This window comes from Podarcis raffonei, chromosome 13, assembly GCF_027172205.1.
Source record: "Podarcis raffonei isolate rPodRaf1 chromosome 13, rPodRaf1.pri, whole genome shotgun sequence".
Lineage (NCBI taxonomy): Eukaryota > Metazoa > Chordata > Lepidosauria > Squamata > Lacertidae > Podarcis > Podarcis raffonei.
The window spans coordinates 13886918-13911569 of NC_070614.1; the positions used below are offsets into that span (position 1 = coordinate 13886918).

At 45.3% G+C, this 24652-nt stretch overlaps 2 protein-coding genes across 5 annotated transcripts in view; both read right to left on the minus strand.

Moving 5' to 3' along the window:
- ADAM11 (ADAM metallopeptidase domain 11) overlaps positions 1–14962 on the minus strand; it is a 72390-nt gene extending 57428 nt beyond the window's left edge. For 2 of the 4 annotated variants that reach the window (XM_053362900.1, XM_053362899.1), the window contains exons 1-2: positions 14505–14962; positions 12950–13167 (exon numbers count right to left, since the gene is read on the minus strand). In XM_053362900.1, coding sequence (XP_053218875.1) covers positions 12950–13167; positions 14505–14571 — 285 coding nt within the window. In that variant the 5' untranslated portion in view covers positions 14572–14962. The remainder of the gene's footprint in view (positions 1–12949; positions 13168–14504) is intronic. The other 2 variants (XM_053362902.1, XM_053362901.1) reach the window with 2 other exon arrangements.
- A 5288-nt stretch (positions 14963–20250) lies between these two features.
- The window catches only part of DBF4B (DBF4 zinc finger B), a 31316-nt gene continuing 26914 nt past the window's right edge, over positions 20251–24652 (minus strand). Inside the window, exons 11-13 of the mRNA XM_053362447.1 lie at positions 24199–24319; positions 22018–22139; positions 20251–21031 (exon numbers count right to left, since the gene is read on the minus strand). Of these exons, the coding sequence (XP_053218422.1) occupies positions 20251–21031; positions 22018–22139; positions 24199–24319 (1024 nt within the window). The remainder of the gene's footprint in view (positions 21032–22017; positions 22140–24198; positions 24320–24652) is intronic.

Sequence of the window (24652 nt, forward strand, 5' to 3'; positions counted from 1 at the left end):
AGACAAGCAGAAGGTAGGCATACAGTATTTCCAAGTTACCTAATACACTTTACTGAACATCTTTACAAGACAGGTTTTGGCTTCAAAAACTGTTTTCACTTGGATTTGGACTTGGCATTTATGGGGGAAGAGTTGTAGCTCAGTGGTAGAACAGATGCCTTTCATGCAAAAGGTCCCAGGTTCATACCCCTGAAGTCTTGCTGAGGGTCTAAAACTAGTAAACTTCTCCCTTTTTATGTCTTAGCATGTCGGTTAAGACCCCAGTTTTGGTCACTCAGTATATTTTTTCAACATCCTTTCTCCATGTCTTCTCTAAGGCCACAGCTTTTAGTCATGTCCCACCCTGAACCCAATTTCTCCAGATAGGGCTAAGACTCCTGTCTAAAACCTACTGCCAGTTAACGATGGTGATGCTGAGCTAGATGGACCAGTGGGCTGACTCAGTAGAAGGCAGCTTCTTATGTTCCAATGAAATAATAATACCGTATTTTTCGCTCTATAGGACGCACCCGACCATAGGAGGCACCTTGTTTTGGGAGGACAAGAAAAAAAAATTCTCCCCCTCTCTGCTCAGCACCCCTTCAGTGAAGCAGCAGGAGAAACGGAGCCCCTTCCATTTCTCCTCCCGCTTGGCTGAAGGGGCGCTGCACAGCTCTCCCTCTCTGCTGAAGCCAGGAGAGTCTTGCTCTCCCGGCTTCAGCGAAAGGAACCTGAAGCCTCCGGACGGCAGCGGGAACTCGCGCTGCGCTCCAAAGGCTTCAGACGGCTATCCCTGAAGCCTCCAGCGCGAGAGGGGTCAGTTTTTGGAGTACAATTCCACCATTCCTAGCTAGCAAGACCAGTGGTCAGGGATGATGGGAACTGTACTCCAAAAACAGCTGGAGATCAAAGTTTTGGAAACACTGGACCAGATGATCCTTATGGTCCCTTTCAACTTCGTGATTCTATGAATGCACACCCCTAGGCATGTGCAAAGTGCAATTCCGTCATCTTTTGATTAAGCATACTCCCTCCATACATCTCTGATAATGGATTTCTATATTGGCTTGGCTTAAGCTGCTGCAATGTTCTCTCTCTCTCTCTCTCTCTCTCAAAGGAAATTAACTATGCACATAGCGGTTTTCCTATTCTAGATGGCTATCTGGAAAAACTCCCACTTATCAAACCAAAAGAAGAAGAGTAGAAGAGTTTGGATTTAATAACCCGCTTTATCACTACCCAAAGGAGTCTCAAAGCGGCTAACAATCTCCTTTCCCTTCCTCCCCCACAACAAACACTCTGTGAGGTAGGGCTGAGAGACATCAAGAATTGTGACTAGCCCAAGGTCACCCAGCAGTTGCATGTGGAGGAGCGGGGAAGCGAACCCGGTTCACCAGATTACAAGTCCACCGCTCTTAACCACTACACCACACTGGCTCTTGTCCACCTGCCCAAGTATCTGGTATTCAGAAATATATCACCTTTGAACATGCAGGTTCCATTTGTCTATTATGGATAATAAACTGCTGGCAGACCTGTCCTCTATAAATTTGTCTGATCTCTCTTAAAGCTTTCTAAGTGGGTAGTTCTCATCACATCTTGTGGCACTAAATTCCGTCAGTCAATGCTGCATTTTGCAAAGTCCTCCTTTCCCTCAGTCCAGAATGTACTGCCAACAGAATTTACTGCGTGTTTTCCTGGACCAAATCGCATCAAGTGAAAAAAGTGATAGACTTGTGAGATCCATTGAGATGGGAAAATAACTTCATATACAGGGCAGAGCTATGTGCTGTTGGGAGGAAGGGTGAGTACGGAACAGTTGAGTCAAAAAAAAGTTCTCAGAAGGACTGGATGTAGCAGGTTAAAAGCTTCTGGGGTTGAGCCCTGGCTCAAAGGAACCCCTGCTCAAATGCTGCTGCAGCAAATTGGGATAATGCAATTTTTGGCTGTGCGATGGAGGAAAGGAAGGGAGAGGGGGGGGGAGGGAGTGACTAAGGTTGGATGTGAAGGTGACTCAAACATTAGGGCCAGTTCTGGTTTCTCTGTTGTGCGCTCTCTCCTTTCTTTAAGGTGGGAGGAGGGGGGGAGAGAAAAGGAAGGAAAACGCAGGGTGAAATTACAAGAGCATTTCAAGGACTGAAAAATAAGATTTCCAGGGAGAGACATCAAGGGATCAACAGATTTAGCTGCAATCAAAAAGATGACTGAAGGGTATGACACTTTCACTGAACACTCCAATAGAAGGAAGGTGTTTTAACTCTTGCTGTGGACTGATTTGTGCATCCACTTTAGCATCTTGTAATAAATGTGCTTCAAACCTTATTTCTATATAGATTGGGGAGGGGCTAAAATGGGGTAGAAGGTGAAGGAACCCTAGCAAGGCCAAATAGTTTCGACTCATGCCAGGATAATCAGCAGTGTGCAAGCAAACAGGATTGCCATATTTTGAAGAGCAAAAAAGAGGACACATTTGCCAACTTCTGCTTCTAACTATGGATTGCTATGACTCTCCTTTTACATATACACAAAGAGGACACGTCCTGGGGAAAGATGACATATGGCAACCCAGAAGGACTTGTATATCTGGTGTGCTGAGTAAGGCAGCATACAGAGTTCCCTACAAGCAAGCAGTGGCTAGTGGACCGGCCAAGAAAAAGCAGTAAGAATTGGGCTATCTGATTGAAATGCCATGGAATCCCTTGTCAGCCAGCAGCTGTTGTCATTTAGGATAACAACCCTGAATGCAAATATCTTCAAGCAGGTATCCTCTCGCATACTTGGGACTTTCAAAAGGCTTTTCCCCAAGTGCGATGCTTTCCATGCGTAAATTAAGCAAGCATGCAATAAGAGGGCAAGTCCGCTTACGGAATGGCAAACTGGTTTAAAAAGAAGAAGAAAGCAGCGAGTAAGAATAAATAGACAATGAACACAATCGGAGATATGTAAGCGATTGGGGATCACTTGTACCAGGACTTTGTTCATAAACTGTTCTTAACTGTCTTGGGTTTTTTTATTATTACAATCAAGCAGCATATAAGTGTTGTGAAAGAAAGAAAGAAACTGAAGCAAGATTGTTATGGCAGGTCCACCTGTGACTTAGGTATTTTCACTAGACGGCACAGTCCCTATATGCATTCAAGGTATATACACCTGCCTGGAGACTTTAGTCATGTATACTTTCAATGCACAGAAGGGATCCGGAGGTCCAGTCTACACAATGGCAGAAATGAGTTCTCAGTATGGCGCCACTGACTTTTTGTAACTTCCTCCAGTTACATATCAGACAGACACTGATATGTGTCTGTCATATCACATGGATCACAGTATGTGATCAAATCCCACCTGAAAATAGTGACAGTCTGGAAGTGTTCCATGTCTACTATATTCACTTAAAACAAAACAAAAAAGTGGGGTCTAAATATTGCTTCAAATGAGCCATGAGCTGAGCGCTTCCTGACCTGACCTTGCTGCCTGCTGTCAGTTCAGGAAGTATTATCCTCGGCCAAATCCAGTTTTGGCACAGGCGCTGAGCAAAAGGTGCCCAAATTGACAGAGAGCAGCAAAAGCAGGCAGGGGAAGAGAAGGGAGAGAGCAGAGCTCCCTTCACCCGTGAGTCTTTTTTGGGGTAAAAACATTAGTTTCCCCACATACATTTTCTACATATATATGGCAGAAACATAAGTACCAAATGCATTCATTATTCTGCTTTCTGTTTTACAGATTCCATCTGTGTTTTATTCATTTTTAACAGTTTGCTGGATTTTATTTAAGTTCTATCAATCAATACTTTTATTGTGTACACCTCTTATAAAGCTCTCTTCCCCAAGTAAAAATCTGGCTGCCCTGTTACTGTTAGTTTGGCCCTTGGGAGCTGCAGATTTGAAGCTAGGGGATATTTATTTATTACATTTATATAGCCACACTATAACAAGAGTTTGCTGGGTAGCTCACAAAGCAAAAACATCACCAACAACATTAAAAAGCCCACACAAAACAATAAACTATAGCAAATTAAAGGTAAAGGTACCCCTGCCCGTACGGGCCAGTCTTGCCAGACTCTAGGGTTGTGCGCTCATCTCACTCTATAGGCCAGGGGCCAGCGCTGTCCGCAGACACTTCTGGGTCATGTGGCCAGCGTGACAAGCTGCATCTGGCGAGCCAGCGCAGCACACGGAACGTCGTTTACCTTCCCGCTGGTAAGCGGTCCCTATTTATCTACTTGCACCCGAGGGTGCTTACGAACTGCTAGGTTGGCAGGCGCTGGGACCGAACGATGGGAGCGCACCCCGCCACAGGGATTCGAACCACTGACCATACGATCGGCAAGTCCTAGGCGCTGAGGTTTTACCCACAGCGCCACCCGCGTCCCTCATAGCAAATTAATTAAATGCAATTAATTGGTAAACTGACTTTTTTAAAAAAGCATTTGACTACCAAGTAAATTGTGAAAAGTAATTGTACATGACGGGAATTAAAAATACTGCCTGATCAGAATTCAGATGGACATTGCAGACTTAAATTGATTTAGAAGCCTTGCTCAATAATTTCAGTTGCATAGCTGCTGGTTTCTAGACACTTAAGTTCTTTCACATTACAGCCCTTTAACAAAGCTGAGGCTTTTCCTCAATCAACAGAAAGAACCAACAGAACATAAATAAAATGTGGATTCCACAAAGCACCTGATATAGCACTATATTGCTCAGCAATGTATTTTCCCCATAGCCAGAATCCCTTTCCTGCTCAGCAAAGGTCCCCTGCAACATTAATTAGTGATTTCCTCTTTGCAAATTCAGTCTGTTTTCTATCTTCCTGTTCCGTGCAGTGCTGCTGATTAACTACCTCTTCTGTTTTCTCAGGAGAGGGTCTTTAGTTACTGGTCTCCTGTTCATTTCTTTCATAGCAAAAATGAAAAGAAACCAGTAATTATCCCTCCCCACAAAACAGGGAACAGAAGCTGACGAATGAAGTCACAGTTCATCACTAATTCCCCTGGCCATGCTCAACAGGAATATGTGAGGCAGAAGCTTTTAATTAAAGACACAATGTCTCTTGAAAAACCACAGTAGTGCTTTCTCACTCCTGAACAGGCTGCTGGTTCACTGCAAACAACTTCAACAAAAATCAGATATGAAAAAGATGAGAAGCAACATTGGTAGGGGTGCCAACTTGAATAAACTATGTTGTGGGCAGGTAACCCTTGCCTCGCACAACCAATCACAAGATGTAGTACATGCACACCATTTGAATAACAATGCCCATCAACCTTTGGGAAGCTTGGCCGCCTCAAATATTTTATTGGGGAGAAAGGGACCTCAGCCCCTAGGAGTTGGCTCCTATGAACATTGGGATGTAGTTGTTTTGCAACATCGTCAAATGCATTCTTTGTAAACAGTGAGTGAACGAAGCATGGCAATTCCAGACTAATTAGCTAGTATGGAAGCAATCTCAGTACATGCCCAGAAACATTTCCACTTCATTATCATTTCTGTTATGTACTGAAGTTCTCACCCTGGGCCAGCAGGGTGATACTGTAGATAGTTTTCACTCAGGTCCACATATGCAAATAAGGGATTGAAAGTGACATTCAGTGATTGGATAGTTACAGAAAGTGGTTACTGTTGCGTTGTAGTGGAGCTCTATATAAGCAGGTTGGCTGAACCCTTCAGATCAGTTCAGTTCTGGCCTGTGAATAAACAAGAGCTGTTTGACGAATCGCTGTGTCGTCTGGTATGTTCACCCACAACTTAACAATTTCACATTCTGTGGGATGGAGGCCTGTGCAGCCCCCACACCCTCCAAAAAAATCTCCATAGGGCAGCTGTCACAAGGAAAAGGGTTGTCAAAGTGTTTGGGACACAAAAATGGTACCATGCACAGTGAGGAATCTGAACAGAATCCTGCCATGCCCAGCCTGATCAATCTTCCCACTCGCTTATCTAGGCAATGCAAAGATTTTGTTCGGGAGCTAGTTACCACCTGGAGGCGGGTGGGGAGGGACTGAAAATCACAAAGGACAACCTGCGGTTTTAACCGCCCACCCGCTGCAGTGAGCTGTGCATCACACTTGCTCAGCACCTTGGGCTGCCCCCGCCCCCCCTGCCCCAGCCAGCAATCCACCACCAGAAGCAATTCTACCTTTGCTTCCATCGTGGCTGAGTGATTATCTTATTCATTATGGATGAGATCTTCTACATGCCTCCCATTTAATCTAGTTTAACACTTGCATACACCTACAGCAGAGAGTTTAATGGAATCTGTTAAAGAGGGTTGAAGGTGGGGGTGGGAGAAGAGTAGATTGGAAACATTTACAGGTGAAACTTTCTGAGTGGAAAGTGTGTGGGAGACGTTAGCATACCTCCCAACATTACTCCAATGAAAACAGGGACGTCCTATTTATTTATTTATTTACTTACTTACTTACTTACTTACTTACTTACTTACATGTTTTGTCCCAGCCACTCTGGGCAGCTTCCAACATATATAAAGACATAATTAAACATTAAGAAACTTTCCAATACAGGGCTGCCTTCAGATGTCTTCTAAGGGTTGCATAGTTACTGTATAGTTACTTATCTCCTTGGCTCATAACGCCATATCCTCCAACATTTCTCCAATGAAATTAAGGATGTCCTAAGGAAAAGTGGCACATTCCGGGATCAAATCAGAAACCGGGATGGCTTTTGTAAATCCAGGGCTGTCCCTGGAAAAGAGAGACACTGGAGGATCTGTTTTAGGGAGAGAATCTTCACAATCGAGGGTGTTGTTGGGTAGGAGAGGAGGGTAGAACCCTAAATCTTTTGTGGCAGATCCCAGATTTCTTGCATCTTCCCCTTTTTAAAAGCTTGATCTTTTTAAGAAGCCGTTGTTTTAACATAAGACTTGAGTTATCCACCATCTTAATTTGCCCAGAGGCACACTCTGTAATTGGATGGAGCAGGGAAGGAGACATATATGCAAATTTCATCCACATCTGTACCAGGAGCCTGTGCCTCACTCAAGTCTTTTACAGTGCCTATACTAACAATACCCCCATTCTCAATAGTGCCTTGCTATTGTTTCCTCATAGGCAGAGGCAGTCTCTTGCGCCTGGATTCCCAAGGTCACATTCACACCATACATATAAAGCACATTTAAGGCACGTGGATTTCCCCACAGAACTCTGGGAATTGTAGTTTAACACACATTTCACTTCCCAGCACTCTTAACAAACTGCAGTTCCCAGAATTCTTTGAGTAAAGCCATGTGCTTTAAATATATGGCATGGGTGTAGCCCATCAAGTTTTGTACCCCAAGATACCAACTAGATGGCATTAGATGCCATTTTTATTTCTCTATTAATATCACCCTTTTTTTCTCTATTAATATCACCCTATTAATATCACCCTTTTTGAACAATGCCCAGGCTGGGACAGATATTGCCCCTTCTTCAGGAAGATCCCCAAACTCTGCTTCAGGGGCCCTGAACTTCTTTTAAGGAAAAAAACAGAGGTAGAAATGTTGGGAGATCTAATCCTGGATCTTTCACATCTCAGTTTAAGCCATAAACTGTGTGCCATGAAGAAATGTAACTCCCAATGAGATATTAATAAAATGTTTGTGTGGCTCCCAAACACCTGCTTAGAGTTCTGCATCTCTGTCTCATCTATTGACCAGGCCTAAAAAGGTAAAGGGACCCCTGATCATTAGGTCCAGTCGTGACCGACTCTGGTGTTGCGGCGCTCATCTCGCTTTATTGGCCGAGGAAGCCGGCGTACATCTTCCGGGTCATGTGGCCAGCATGACGAAGCCGCTTCTGGCAAACCAGAGCAGCGCACGGAAACGCCGTTTACCTTCCCGCTGGAGCGGTACCTATTTATCTACTTGCACTTTGACGTGCTTTCGAACTGCTAGGTTGGCAGGAGCAGGGACCGAGCAACGGGAGCTCACCCCATCACAGGGATTCGAACCGCTGACCTTCTGATCAGCAAGTCCTAGGCTCTGTGGTTTAACCCACAGCGCCACCCGCGTCCCTTGACCAGGCCTAGCCTTCTTCAATTAGCCTGATTTGGGTTGGGTGATTCTACCATAGCTCTTCAGGATCCAGAGGAATTGAATGACCTGATAATTTTGATCTGATGCAGAGATACAGAAAAATCACCTGCCTTTGAAGGATGCTGCCTGTTGGGTCTCCGTATGGGTCACTGATCTGAGTTTGCCTCCTTTCAATCAGGAAGCATCCCCAGAACAGTGACGTACAAAGAAACAAAGAAGTTGGGACTCCTCTAAGGGCTATGCCTTTTGCATAGTGCTTGACCTTTTGGCGTGGAAAAGTAAAGGGTAATTCCAATTTTAATTTCCAAAAATGGACCTCAGCTATCAGAGGCATGGAAATCAAGGGGTTTGTTGGTGTAGGAGGAAATGACTCTCCTACCAAAAGCCTAGATCTCTGGACAACAACTAGATTTTGCAAAAAGGCCACTTTGCACAGGGAAGGGAGCCAAGGCTGTGAATCCTGCCAGAAAGTTCCACAGATGTTCTGCCCTCTGAATCTCCAGCCTCTGCCCCATTGGGGGAGGGGGTTGTTGAGATCCAAGGCTGCCAGCTGTCATTTCCTAGCAGAGCTACTGGTGGGGCGGGGGGAATCCCTCTTGTTCAAAGGAGCCAGGAGCCATTCAGTTCTGTTTGGCTGTCTATAAGTCTCCACTGCTCTCGCCTCTTAATTCCCTTGCATCTTTGCACTGTTCGCGGAAGGCTGAGCCAAACACATTTCAGAAAGAGAGAGAAACCCAAACAAACTCCAGGATTCATTCTGTAGTCGAGTGGCTTGGCAACTCCATATGTTGAGAGAAAAAGAGATTTTTTTTTTTAACTGTTTCCAGCGAAAGAGATGTGAAAAAAAGATCAGGAGACCCAAATGTAGAAGGGAAAGAATGGTTTGCAAATTTGCAAATGTTTTTAAGTGGGGCAGGGCCGGAGGATAACCAGTATGAGAAATGTGGTTTTTGAGACACAGAACAGCCACATGTACTATCCCCCCCCCCTTTAGGTTCTAGTTGGAATATTGATATATCTAACAACCTATACTAAAAATAAACCCATTAACATGTCTCTATTCTTTGCAAGAAAGACAAGCTATTTCTCAAGTGTGTTTCGTGGGAGGATTTGGTGCAAAGCAAAGTACTGCTTGCATAACAGCTCCCCTAAAAACCATGGTGGGGTGTGTGTGCGCCAAGTCCTGTGGTTTCAAACCAACAGTTTCTTCCTTCCTTAAGACTGCAAGAATTGCTTTGATAAATCAAGTGGTGTCAGTAAGATTTCAGTGATGAAGCTCTCAGTAGGGAATGATCCAGTCCCCATCATGATGCCCCCCCAGCACACACCCACACACCCACACACACACCCCCCGCCCCAGCTAGCTAGCTTCTGAACGTGGAAGTTTTTGCTTTGCTTGGGCACAATGTCTTCTAACCTCCCCACAAAAAAACCAAGAAAGAATGCTCATTAAATGGCCAACATCCCCTAATCTCCCTGCAAACAAATCAGGATGAATGTTCAATAAATAGGTCATCCGGAAGCAGCCTAAATTAGTTGTCATCAATAGGTCTTGTGGCAGTGAATTCTGTATTGTGTGTAGCTCAGGATTATAGCAACATGTTAGATCAGATCCAGCCATCATTTTCCAGTGGTGGACAACTAGATGCAACAAGGAAACCTCATAAGCAGGGCACAGAGGCAGCAACTTCAGAGGACAGGATCACACTTCAAAACGACCTTGACAGATTAGAGAACTGGGCAAAAACAAACAAGATGAATTTTAACAGGGAGAAATGTAAAGTATTGCACTTGGGCAGAAAAATTAGAGGCACAAATACTAGATGGGTGACACCTGGCTTGAGAGCAGTACATGTGAAAAGGATCTAGGAGTCTTGGTTGACCACAAACTTGACATGAGCCAACAGTGTGACGCGGCAGCTAAAAAAGCCAATGCAATTCTGGGCTACATCAATAGGAGTATAGCATCTAGATCAAGGGAAGTAATAGTGCCACTGTATTCTGCTCTGGTCAGACCTCACCTGGAGTACTGTGTCCAGTTCTGGGCACCACAGTTCAAGAAGGACACTGACAAACTGGAACGTGTCCAGAGGAGGGCAACCAAAATGGTCAAAGGCCTGGAAACGATGCCTTATGAGGAACGGCTAAGGGAGCTGGGCATGTTTAGCCTGGAGAAGAGGAGGTTAAGGGGTGATATGATAGCCATGTTCAAATATATAAAAGGATGTCACATAGAGGAGGGAGAAAGGTTGTTTTCTGCTGCTCCAGAGAAGCGGACACTGAGCAATGGTTCCAAACTACAAGAAAGAAGATTCCACCTAAACATTAGGAAGAACTTCCTGGCAGTAAGAGCTGTTCGACAGTGGAATTTGCTGCCAAGGAGTGTGGTGGAGTCTCCTTCTTTGGAGGTCTTTAAGCAGAGGCTTGACAACCATATGTCAGGAGTGCTCTGATGGTGTTTCCTGCTTTGCAGGGGGTTGGACTCGATGGCCCTTGTGGTCTCTTCCAACTCTATGATTCTATGATTCTATGAACTTTCCTCTGCTGTTTGCCTGCCTGCAAACAGCATTAAGAACTTGGAACTTCTGAACTTGGAGACGTACATTGCAATCCTAACCATGTCTACTCTAAAAACTCCTGCTGAATTCAATCGGGCTTCCTTCCAGGTAAGGGGGGTTAAGATTACAGCTTTATTTATTTGCAAACTTCTTCCATCACCTTCCACTGGTAATTTCAAAGTGATTTGCAATGAGGTTTGCAAGGTTATATTTGCTATCACAGCTGCTACCTAGTCCTCCATTCAAAAGTTAGGAAAGAAAGAAAGAGCAGCAGATACACAAAAAAGATCATGAGTGCTAGAAGGAAAGCAAACAGCTTTCCTTCATATCCAGGGACAATGAAATTAGCACTGAAATATGGAGTTGTTAGGCTAGAGTACATGGGAAGGTTATCTAGGTGAAGGGCAGGGAACCTCTGGCACTCCAGATGTTGTTGGACTTCAACTCCCATCAGCCTCAGCTAGCAACGCCAGTAGGAAGGAACAGTAGGAGTTGTAGTCCTATCTGGAGGGCCACGGGTTCACCACACCATATCTAATACATTTAAACTTTCCAATGGCTTACAATGGGATCCATACCAAATCAGGTTTCCTGTTATTGAGGAGCAGCAGTGCTACACTGAGAATTGACTCTGGCCTTTCCTTGGGCCTCCCCAACCCCAACCCCTCTGCATCCTTGATCTTCAACTGGGGGCTGCAACCAACACATAGGTCACGATTTTGCCTAAACACCACACACCCCCAAAATCCAAAACCAGCAGGGCCACAAGCATCTTCCAACAAGAGAGGAAAAAGAAAAGACGTGCACAGAAAGTTATAAGGCCAACAGGGAAAGTGTGTGTATTTGTGCGGGCACAGTGGCAGACCTTGGCATCTCAAATTTCAGTGGCGCCCTGTGCAATGCCAAGATCTTCCTTTGGAAGTCGTTGCTGGTGGAACCAAACCGATGGTGCTCCCCTAGATCTGCCTTTGATGTGTGTGAAGAGGCAGATCTAGACAGTGAGACAGTGGAATAAGTAACACACAAGACATGAAAAATCTAACATGGCCCCATTTGGGAGGTTAGAGTTAAAAGGGAGATGTGAGCTTGGGGGCCCTGAAGGCTCCTGCATACTTGTTGCCCCCAGCCCCATCAATTTTCTCTGACTCCTCATCCTTCCCTTTTTTCTGTGACATAGAAACCAGGGCAGAGATTTCTGATTCTGCTCTAAGTCAGGACATTTACAGCTGCAGCATTTCATGTCGCCATGTTTTAAGGCTTGAATGGTATATCCAAATATTGTTCTACTCTGTTTACAATTTCTGATCGCAGTTTTATTTGATTATGCTCTTAAAATGAACTTGCACAACCTTGGAAGCCAGCTATCACACAACCTTGGAACCCAGCTATCTGGCAACTCATATTTAGCCAATGTTATATTAGTCAATAGTTCAAAAAAAGAGCACAAAGCTCTGCTTTTATCTAACAATTTCCGTCTTTCACAGCTTTTTCCTATTTATCCTGTGTAGAGGAGTTGAGAACTTGTGAAGCATTCTGCTTTGATGTAGCACTCAGTTCCCAAAGCTTACCTACAATTGCCAAAAAATATTGTTTTAGGAATCCTTGGCAACAGTAAAACTAGCCAAAACAAAATTCAAGGGACCAGATGGAAAGATCAAGATCAGCCATAAATGCTAGTGTTTCCTGTTCAAAGGAGGGAGGCTGCTGGGGCTGCAATATTTATTGCCTTCCTTGAATACCCATTCTGTCGTTTCCATGTGATCACCACATATGTGAACCCTCATTTCCTTGGGACCCTCAGTAGTTAATGCGCTGCTAACCATCTGCCCCAATTTTGCCCCTGCATCTAGACCAGGTGGGCAGCCTGACCTCCCCCTACATCGCACCAGAGAGTTGGAAATCCTGGAGAGCTGCTGCCAGCTGAGAAGAACTAGATATGTATCCTATTCTATGCAGGTGGGGGCAAGGGCAGAAAGGATGTCGCAGTTGTTTGTTCTGGTTTCTAGGAAAGGAGCAGCACACTCCATTCTCACCTTCCTTACAGCCAGATGGGCAAGTGCTTCTCAGGGCAACGGGGAATGCCAACCGAGATGCACATGTGGCTACTCGCAAACTTCCTGGACAAATGCTCCAACTGCCCAAGAGGCTGGGCGGCTCTGCTCTGTCACCGACACTGCATAACAGTATCTTATTAAAAAGTTGGAAGCAGCCCTTGCCACCCAACCATTGTGTATGCATACCATCTGGCTTCACAGAACAGCTTGGAGCCTGCTCTCCCCACCCACACCCACACCTGCTATAATGTTAAGAAGAGCCTTAGGACAATGTCTTCCTTTAAAAAAAGAGAGAGAAAGAGAAATGGGGAGAGAGGGTTCACTTACAGGGCTTTCTCCTTTTCCGCCACCTCCTGCTCCTCCACTGCTGCCAGGCTCTTTTCTGACCCTGGTGTCCAGCTGATGGTTTTGGACCTCTCCCCCAGAACTCTGTCCCACTAGCCTGGTGGGGTGGGTGATTTCCGAAACACCCCATCTTTTGCGCCAGCTGGCATTCGGGACCCGCCTCCGCAAATCACCAGGTTGCGTATCCGCTTTTACAAAACCTACTCCAAGGAAAGGAAAAGAAAGAAACGCAAACCAGTTATCATGGTGCGATAAAGGAAAGGAGGGAGGACTTGATGAGCTGGGGCTTCATTTCTGAGAGGGGCAGCTAAAGTGGGCAGAGGGTCACCCTTTCTGATCTGAAAGCATTTACTTATAAACTCAAGAGATGCAGAGGGGAATGGTGGTTGGTTGAGGTCACTTGGTGGGGAAGGAAAGCTATTCTAAATCATGTGTAGATGCATTCTTTTCCAGACTTCAGGTTTGTCCCAGGACAGGTTGGGGGGCTAAATTCTCATCAGATCAAGCCATGGAGGATACAAAATGAATTCAACATGTTGCAGAGAGGCCTACATACCAAAGGAACAAGAGCTTAGATGGAGCTCCTCCAACCATCTCAGCATTTGATTCATCTACATTGCCAAGCCCTTAGATAGGCTGGCATAGTATTGTTCTGGGTATACTCCCTGTAAGGGCATCTCTGGATCAGTGGTTTTATTAGTTTCTTAAAATGAAAGGGAGCTGGGGCTCAAACATTTTTAGAATCCGCATGCCTTCAATGGCATGCCCTGTCCCCAAATCCTGGATCTGTGCAGGGCTGTTCTGGTTGTTCAGTGCTGATGGAAATGTACTCTTCACATGCTTAGGGAGCCTTAGCATAAATAGACACCTAGGGCTGAGCCTGGGCTTGTTCCCAAGCAGTTTGGGGGTCAGAGTCCCACCCTTTTTGGCCAACAACACTTGGCAATACATTCGTGATCAGAGTCTGATCCAAACCCACGCATCCCCTCTAAAATGTGAGCCCAAGCTGTGTATATCAGGGCCCCCCTTCCCCTCAACTCTCTTTTCCATCCCTGCCATTCCCAGGCAGAACCGACAAGATATTTTCGCCGTCCACCCCAGCTGTTGCTCAACCATCTCCACCTTAGGGCTGGAAGGAACTGCAGAAAAATGTGTCTATGCAGCAGAAAAGACTGCAGTCACAGCACCGGCGAGGTGGGTGTAGAAATGGGACTGTGGGGAAGGGGTGCCCAGCAAACTCGGGGAAGGTTTACAAGCAACAAATTGCAACCCACCTGCCCCCCACCCTCCAAGTGCTCCATTCAAAAAGGCGGTGCGGAGCAACTGTGTATTATTTGGGAGAGGGGAGCAGCGGTGGTGCAACATGGTGCTGCTCCCACTTAGCTCAGAGAGATGCATGCATTGTAACTCCCACTCCTTTGTTAGCTGGTACCCGGGTTCCCCGCCCCATATGATGCCCTCTGCCCCAATGCAATTCAGGAAGGGACTGGGGAAAGTTCTGGGGGGGGGGGGCAAAGCTAAGAGAGGCTCCCCTCACCTGAATGACAAAGCAGCAGAGAGAGGAAGGCTGTCAACAACACCCAGTTCTGTAGCGGGCAGCTCATAATGCCTTCATAATCGGAATCAGGGCTGGCACCAATTGGTACAGCATGCGAGGAAGACAAGTCTCAGTGCCCTTTCTTCTTTTTCTTTTGCTTTGCATTGAAAGTCTGGGGTGCTCCCTGGTCCTTCCCTCTCTTCCTTCCTTCTTTTTCTCCTCGGAATTGTTGCTGAGGGGAGGAAGGTGGTCAGAAGAGGAGCGGAGAGGAAAGAGAGACGAGAATGTTTTGCAGAGGCAAAATCAAAACCAGTGAAGAGCCAGGAACGGGCAGGAAAGATACGGAAATTTCTCCATCCTGGCTCTGCAGTGATGGATACAAGAGCCTAACATGATGTGAGGGAGAGAGATGGGGAGAGTTGGGGAGGGGGGAGGCAAAGGAGAGAAAGGACACGTGAGCTGCAAAGATCCCTCCCTCCTGCCTTTTTAGCATGGAAGAGCTGTCTCTTGTCGCTCCCCCCCCCAACCACTCTCTTTCTGTATGGACAGGCAGCAGGAACCAGCAAAAAGCGGGGGGGGGGGAAGCAGGGTGTGCACACACTAACCTTCTCTGCACATGCACACAGGCAAATCAGACCCGTTTACTCTGGTGGAAATCAAGGCGGAATAAACATGTTCCAAAATCATGGAATTATTTCTTCTTTCAGGAAGATTAGGCCAGGAGCTCAGGTTGATTCAGGTCCCAGGATGGATTTGAGAGATTCAGCACTGGAACATGGAAGAGAGGAAGTATGCCTCTGAGTATATGCAGAGTGCCTGCCATCATTACCGGGTAACCTGTAGTTTTCACCAGAATTCATCCCCTTCGTTCAACGTATCTGGGATTAAGGAGCAAGGATGACCTATTTAGAAGAAATGGGGAAGTGTTTGGTAGCTGATGCCAGGTCAGTCAAATCAGGTGTGGTCTTTCATAGTCCTCATGTACTGATATACTGCAGGGCCAAACCAAATTGGTGAGCAAGCCTAGTGTGCGTATGTTCTCCTGAAGCATATACCTCTGTTCACCTGCTTGAGGAGCTAAGTCTCCTGCCAGGTAGCTTTTCAACAGCACCTCTTTGTCATATGCCACGGTTAGGGTTGTGTGGGCTGATTAGATATGCGTTGGCAGACAGAAGATCCAGTCTTGAAACATGGGAATGGAATTAGGGGGCAAATTAAATGGCTTTAGGTTCTACCTTCTGACTGAATTCTACGTTCACCTGAATAGGTTCAGGAAGTCCGGTAGTGAACTGAAATCATTACCATCATCAATTTATTAATTGCCTTCTAAGCAACCACCACAAGGCTATGTACACTAAAAAATATTTTTAAACAGTTAGCAACACAAAAACAGCAATTACATTTAAAATTAAAATGATGCAAATCAGACACTCGTAGTTAAGACCCATTTATCCAGCTTGGAATGTCGGTTGGAACAAAAATGTATTCAGGTGGTTCCAGAAAGTGCAGATAGTGGGGGTCTGTTGTATCTCCCAGGGAATCCTGTTCCACAGAACAGGGGCAGCCACACTGAAAGCCTGCTCTGAGTTATTGCAGAGGAGGCTACTGAGATCTTTGGAACTTGCAGGAGAAACTCTCCCACAGCAATCCACTGAGTGTATAAGGGATAAGACAGTCTCTCGATTAATTGCACAAATCAAATGTTGCTAAATTGAATGCACAATACGAGGTCCCTTCTCCAACCTACCCTATGGTAGTGCTTAAATTTCTTAAGTCGTGAGATTTACGGTTTATTAGGCCTACCCTCTCCTGTGCAATCCAAACAGGGTAGGGGCAGTCTGTTGGTATTCCGTGGTAAAGAGGGAAAGGTAATTTGCACGTGCTCAGAGACACAAATGTATAACTGCAGGATGGAACATTTGGTGTATTCTGTATTCTGGGCACAATGGGGGCTAACATGTTCCATTAATTAAGGGATGTTGTTGTTTAGTCGTTTCCGACTCTTCGTGACCCCATGGACCAGAGCACGCCAGGCACTCCTGTCTTCCACTGCCTCCCGCAGTTTGGTCAAACTCATGCTGGTAGCTTCAAGAACACTGTCCAACCATCTCGTCCTCTATCGTCCCCTTCTCCTTGTGCCCTCCATCTTTCCCAACATCAGGTCTTTTCCAGGGAGTCTTCTCTTCTCATGAGGTCGCCAAAGTCTTGGAGCCTCAGCTTCACGATCTGTCCTTCCAGTGAGCACTCAGGGCTGATTTCCTTCAGAATGGATCGGTTTGATCTTCTTGCAGTCCATGGGACTCTCAAGAGTCTCCTCCAACACCATAATTCAAAAGCATCAATTCTTCGGCCATCAGCCTTCTTTATGGTCCAGCTCTCACTTCCATACATCACTACTGGGAAAAGGGATAGTCCGTTAAGGGATAGTCCATTCTTAATGATGTAATGGAGTGGGAACACAGGCTGCAGCTCTGAAACTTTTTCCAAAGAAGAATAAATGTCAGCAGGTACAGCACCTGAGCTCAGGGTGGTAAACATGAGTGCAAAGCACCTCACTTTATAGTGCACCATCAGGTAGTCTAGGCTCAGATAGTGGCTGGCCCAGTGAAACTCATGGCTTATCATATCTTTCCAGCCAGAGTCCAAACCTGCTAACTCCTCGGTCACCTTTTACCAGTTTACTAGTCTCTGACTATTCGCTCCATTGCAGTGGGCTGGACTAGATGATCCTTGGGATCCCTTCCAACTCTACTCTTCTACAAGTCACCACATGTGCCTGGTTTGTTTCAGTACGTTAGAAGTTGCGGCAGGCCCATTTCTAAAAAGTGCAGGGCATTTAAAGTGCAAAGGTTCTGTCTAAGAATGGCTTTTATAAGACTTCCATTTTTGCTGCAAGTGTGCAGCAATATGACATGTGAGAAACCACAACATGATTGTGTGTTTATTAACAGCTTGTTGATAACTTTTCGTATAGCATGCAGTACCTCCAAACTTACTCCCCCAACACCCACCCAAGTCTCCCCACTGGCCCAAACATAACCCATCTCCACTTCCCCAAAGAAACAAAAATTAGAATGGAAAATTTAAAATATTCTTATTAATCTTTGGTTGGCATCCATCTGCCTCGGGAGACAATAGAGGAGTGCACCTTTGGGGGTGAACTCAATTTGTATCTCAGAAATACTGGTTTGTGTGTCATCTCTCTCCTTAGTGCTAATCTGCATACAGTTCTATGAATCCATCCCAAATCTGTTTGAAGCCCCCATCTCTCAGAGAACCTTTTTATGAGCAGCCAGTAGCAGCGGATCATACATCCAACCCTTCCATCTTTGGTGTCATCCTAGATTTCCAGTGCCTCAAGATTATTCTTTTAGGTTGTCAGCACGGCTTTGCTAAACCACCCCCTCACATGGTCCCCATTTATCTGATAAGTAGGCCAACTACCAGTAATCTCTGAAGTGCTATCCAAAACTAAAATTCATTCTAGTTTTAAGTTCTTTCCAAAAAGAGGCAACAACAGGGCGCTGTGAAAACAAAGTAAATGATTTCACTCCGATTTTATACCACCAGCTCTCATCATCGGTTTGGATCCCCAAGGCTTAGATCATGTGGGTGTCCAATAAGCCCTGTGGATTAACTTTAAGGGAAGATCTAACGTGGGAAACTTGATACTGCATACAGTAGGCCTGCAAAACACCATCTGAAATTTATTGTTGAGCTCTGCATTCCCCCGAAATCTGATTTCCTTTCTAAATTAGGGATTAGCTTGTTGTGCATCACAGAATACAAGCGTTCGCTGGATCTCCGGTGGATCCACTGCATTAAGCACATTTGGGTCAAATGTTACCTCAGCTTTATGCTCATGTTGTACGTTCTGCCATGACACTGCTGCTGAAAGGATACATTTCTCCTGTAATGATTTAAACATGTATTTTTTTGGTCAAAATCTGTGAGCAGGGTGAAATGTTAATTTCCACTCGTGAGGCTTTTACTCTGTTCAACCTGCATACATAGCAAAACAGTTATCTCTAATTACAGTAGGTAAGATATGGAGGGGGGGAAGCAGAGCGTTCAATTCTGAGGCGAGCACAATTTGAGGGAGACCTCTACAAAAGCTGGGCCACGTTATAGCATTTTTGACATTCAGGTATCAGTATGCCCGCCACAAAAGTTGCCAGGTGTTACATGGGGTTGGGCAGTTGATCGGTTTTGAGCCGCAAGATAGTTTTGTGACAGAAATGTTAGTGGAAAAATGATTGACAACAGGGGAGTGAACAGAGTGACTGGAGGAGTGTGGCAGTTGGGAAATGAAAACAAAAATTTTTTTCCCTTCCAGTAGCACCTTAAAGACCAACTAAGTTAGTTCTTGGTATGAGCTTTCGTGTGCATGCACACTTCTTCAGATACAGTTGGGAAATGAGTTTGCGATTCTGAGGGAGAGGTGGGGGGAGGGGCAAAGAGAAATGAGACAAAGGAAAACTTAAAAGTATATATTTAAAAGTTAGGATAGCTATTGTGACATTTAAGATGTTGTTATGTGAGGTCAGGAAATGAGAACTTTTAAGAACTCTGTATATAAAGATGACTGACTTAGAATGTTTCTTTTCTTCATCATGCATCTATGTTTAACGGTCTGATCTGAGAGGATCCCAAAGCAAATATAGATCCACCCACATATGTGATGTAGATGCGCTCAAGTAATAATATAAAGGGAGAGGCGAACTAATCTCTTTTGAGTTAATAGGTAGAGATGGCCGATACTTTGAGGGAAACCTTGATTCAGTGGAGCGAAAGACAGCTTTTTGCAAGGGATCCTGGGAAGTCACCATTTTGTGGGGTCTCGAAGCATGAGATCTTAATTCCTATATATTAATATTGTGAGAGTAGAATCACAATTTAACAGCAATGTGGGATTCAAGGGTGCGAGATATAAAGAGAAGCAGAAAGTTGGGAGAGTCATGGAATTGTAATCTTTTGCCCAATGTGGGGCTCAAACCCACGACACTGAGACTGAAGAGTCTTATGCTCTACCAATGGAGCTATGCTCTCCATGAATTCAAAAGCTGGATATAGAGGAATGAGTGAATTTTGGTAACCAGGACCTTAAAGGAAAAGGACACGGAACAAGTGCAGTCAAATGTTTGCCGTTGTTTATTTCGGTTCAAAGGGGATGAAGAGCAGGAAAAAAGCCAAATTAAGAAGCACACAAATCAAAGAGCACTTGTAAGGATGCAGTTATGAATCCTGACTCCGTAGGATACTGGAGGAGAAAGGAAGACTTGGCGGTAGCCCGCCTGCAAGAGGAGTGAGGGAGAAAGAAGCTCAGAGATGGAAAGAGGCAGAGCAAAGAGAGGGCATAGGAAACAGAGATGGAGGAGGATGCAGAGCAGAGGAAGCAGGCCTCTGGAAGTGAAGCCTAGCTTATCCAGTTTTCCACACAGACCCCAACTGCAGTTGAGTCCCCTCCATCTCCATACGGCTGTTCCTGTAACCCTAGTCCTCCTTGCAGCCTGAGATTGGCTGTTTTCTGTAGGAGCGCAGAACAGAGATGGGATTCATAGTTGCTGCCTCACACAGGCTGGCGCAGGTCCCTAGCAGTGCAGCATCCGTCAAGCTCTTGAAGGGGCGATGGGAGGCCCTTGCCGGCTCACACAGAAGCAGTCTATCCCATTCTGACGTGGAAGGAGGGCTCTTTGCCTCAGGAGAAAGACTAGTCACTGGGCAGAGAGGGGCAGAGAGGCCATGGCTAGGACCTAGGCCCAGTTGCTGAGGTAACGCACCAAGCTAGTTCAGATATATCTATGTGCTTGCCCATGGGGAAGCCAGACATGCTTCTTGATTCAATACTAGGGCTGGGAAAGTCCCAAGAAATGCATGCGTCCTTCTCTTGATAGGGAGAAAGAGCAGCCACCTCGCCCTGGCCCAGCTGTGGCGCTGCCTCTTGGAGGCAGCCGGTGTCTATAGCCAGAGGCTCAGAAGACAGACTGTCCCAAGTTAAGTGTGAGGGGCCAAGGTTGCTGAATGGTACCGCAGAGAAGCCGAGGGGTCTGGAAGCCATCTGATTTGGAGGGCATCCTGTCGTGCCAGCTTGCTGGTTCCCAGGGAGCAGCAACTCCTCATCCGGCAACCTGTCGTCTGAGGGATGCTTGGATAAGGCTCGCTTCTTTCTTGCCTGCCCATGCAGGCTGCCCGAGAGCTTGCGTTTCCGAGATAGCACAGCAGGCTGAACTAAGAGCCCCCTCTCTTGGGGGACGGCACCGCGGTCGGCCTCAGCAGAGGCTGCAGCTTCTGAGCGAGTGCTGGAAACCAGTCTGCCCACTTTGTGATGCTCATATGCTGACCCCAGGGAGCCAAACGGCACTGGGGTGAGGAGCATCTCTAGGGGTAACTCTGCAAGATGGAGAAAGTCTTGGTCCTCGAGCAAGTGAGCTGAAGCCTCTGGGTTGACAGTCTGTCCTCCGGCAAACATGCAGTAGTCCTCCAAACGAAATTCAGAATAGTCACCACTACAGCCACTGGGAGGCACCCTAAGAGGAAGAGAATATAAAGATAGCAAATGATATAAATATAGCACATTTGGGCCCCAGGTGAATATATTTTTCGTACCTTTTAAAAAATAAATCATTATTTTAGTGTTCCCAAACCAATGATCTGCTTCTGTTCAGTTCTTCTACTGGAAGTTTTAATTTTATCATATTACACGAAGAACAATGCCATTGGACTGCTTTATCTAGACGAAACGAAATAAAATGGCCCCACCGTGGGCTTTGTTCTGCAGTCAGAAGCATGACCATAAGACAGATATTCTTCTATATTTTTCAGCCACCTAGACAAACTTTTGTCACAAGCAATGAAGGGAATAATAGAATTAAAGAACTGGAAGGGACCCCAAGTGTCCAACCCCCTGCAATACAGAAATCTCAATTAAAGCATCCATGACAAATGGCCATCCAACCTCTGCTTAAGAGCCCTCCACTTTCAGAGGGAGTCTGTTCCATTGTTGAACAGCTCTTACTGTCAGAAAGTTCTTCCTGATGTTTAGTCAGAATCTCCTTCAATGTGACATCCCTTGAGATACTTGAAGATGGCTATCATATCTCATTTCTGTCTCCTCTTTACCAGGCTTAACATACCCAATTTCCTAAACCATCCCGCAAAAGGCTCTAGGTGTGGTCTGAACAAGACAGAATAGAGCAAGACTATTACTCCCCTTGATTAGTATTTTTGGCTGCTGCATCACACTGTTGATTCATGTTAAACTTGTGGTCTAGTAAGACCTGTAAATCCCTTTTACATGTACTACTGGCAATCCAGGATTATGCTGCATGAAGAAGTGCTTCCTTCTGTCCACCCTGAACGTCCTGCCAAGTCAGTTTCTACAACTGTAGATCAGAATCCCTGAATATAGCCACAATACTCATCATATTTATGCAGTGATTCCTCAGTCCTTCAAAAAGAAGCTGGATACTTATAACTCTTCACCCCCTCCAAAACCCATGAGTTAAACTTTCACCTCAGTGGTGGAGAGGAGGAAGAAACCACAAAGTCATTGGTCAGTTGAGAGAGGATGCTGTCCACGAGAGTGTAGTGGGACGGATCCAGCGCAAATTCTTTATGCCGTTGACTTTGAAGGTGCTGCAAAAGGCAAAACGGCTGCATCAGAGGCAATGGGGGAGGTCTGAAGATGGGAAGGAGATGAAAGATTCTGTACCAGCAAACCTCTTTATTTAAACATCCAGACAAAATAAATGAGGAATTGCCTTGTTTAGGAGCTGGGAAGACTGATACGACCTCAGGAGCTTACCCACCCAAAGAAAAGCTGCTTTGGTGGGGAGATGGAGAAGGAGACTAGAACTGCCAGAGGAGAGGAAGTAATACTAAATCAGTGCCCAGCTGATTATGTTTGTGCCAATATTTAAGGAACTGGACCAATTTGGGGGTTTGCATTTTGAGCAACAGAAAACCACTGGTCTCCAAGGAAGTTATCAGACTTTTAATTCTCAGGAGGGATAAACAGAGGCATGAGGACTTGTCCCTCCTCCCAGTCTATTCAGCACTGAATGCATTTATTCTTCAGTGACATCTGCACTACCAGGCCTGGGAGACATTAGTACCCAGAGCTGTGCATATGCTGGGATTTGTAAGAGCACAGAATGCAACACTGTCACAGAACGTATCTTCCTGAAAAGCTCAGCTTCTTTAAAAACACAAGCAGATTTATCCCTTATGCTGCAAAGATGAGCCTGTTAGTACATGGCTAATGGTGCTGATGTCTCCAAAGCCAGACAGTTGGCTGAATGAGAGCTGGGTCTGAAATTCCAATGGGAACCTTTTGCAGATCTTCAAAGTGGTCACGTGTGTGTGTGTGTGTGTGTGTGTGTAAAGGGATGGGGGGAAATTGTGAAATTTTTGGAGTGGCAAAGAGCTTTACCTGAAAAATGGCACAAGCAACAAAGGCTTTCTATTTCCTTTATAAAAATGGAATTCTATTTCGGCCCACCTCCATATACAGTGGTACCTCGGGTTGCAGATGCTTCAGGTTACAGACACTTCAGGTTACAGACTCCACTAACCCAAAAATAGTACCTTGGGTTGAGAACTTTGCTTCAGGATGAGAACAGAAATTGTGCGGAGTCAGCATGGTGGCAGCGGGAGGCCCCATTAGCTAAAGTGGTACCTCAGGTTAAGAACAGTTTCAGGTTAAAAAAGGACCTCTAGAACGAATTAAGTTCTTTGCTAGAATTTTGATGGCCCAAAAATGGAAACAGGAAGAAATGCCAACGAGGGAGGAATGGAGAATGAAATTGATGGAATACGCAGAAATGGACAAATTAACATGTAAAATTCGAGACCAACGCGATCAGAGGTTCACCGAGGACTGGAATAAATTTACAGAGTATATCAAAACTGTGTGTGATCAGGAAATAACGCTTGTTGGATTTCAGGAAGCTTTGTGAAGAGAATAGTAAGGAATGTTGTTTAAATGAAAAGATAAAATAAGGATTGTTAAAGTGCAACACAAATTTAAGGAATGTGAAAAGTTGTGAAAAATATGGAAATTGTCAGATAGGCTGACGGAAGTCTATAAGATGTATAAGTTAAATTGGATGTTAAATTGTAATTGGATTGGTTATTGTAAATTTGAATAAAAATTAATTATAAAAAAAAAATAGAACGAATTAAGTTCTTAACCCAAGGTACCACTGTACAATTCACCTGGAACAACACTATGCTGTGATGCAAGGCCACTCAGAGGTGTCACTGCAGGGCAGATGTGGCCACCAGCTGTTTTGAGGATTTTGGGGGTAAATCCATTCTTCTGGTTAAGCTCTTCACCACTGAAAAATTAATATTCCCCTCATGCCTCCTCCCAAAATTGCATAAATCCCCCAAATGCTGCCATGGCTGGCAAATAGGTTTACAAAAAGAGCAGGGAACATTTTCAGCACAGCACTAGGCTGAACATGATATAAATTAGTATAGGAAAAGGCTTTAGTACCCTGCCTAGCTTAGACCTAGTACTACAATGGAGCAGAGGTTATGTCCGCCAAGGCCGAAGCTGCAAAGCCTGCTGTAGCTTTAGTACATGCAGTTCAGAATGTAGGTAGTTGTCCCAGGACTGGGCAGACACTGGTATAAGTGGACTTGTTCTCTTTCAGAGGAAGCTCAGGTCTGGGGTAAGGGACTTTCTTACCATCTGCAACTCTGCAAAGACTTCTTCACAACATTCACAATAGCCTTTCTGTGGTTTGGGCATGATACAGCAGGCCGAAGGAGGGAAGAGTTCATTGGGTGACCGTTTGCTTTCAGGTGCTCTGCAGAAAGGACAAAACAAACATATTCAGGACATTCCATTCCCCTGCTGCAGAAACCCAGTATCCTACTTTGTTCCCCCCACCTTCAGATTTGTCGACACAATTTAAAACTTTTATAGTCCCCTCAGCACTTGGGGGTCCCATCCAGGACTACCTTTGGTTTCTGAACTTCAGGCCTGCCCAACAATATTTTTGTGGCTTCCCTTTCTACACCTGCGGCAAAAATAGCTGGTGCTATGGGCAGGATTCCAGTTTATTTACCTGGTTTCCCCACCACATAGGCAGATTTGATTTGTCCTGTACAGTGGTACCTTGGGTTAAGTACTTAATTCG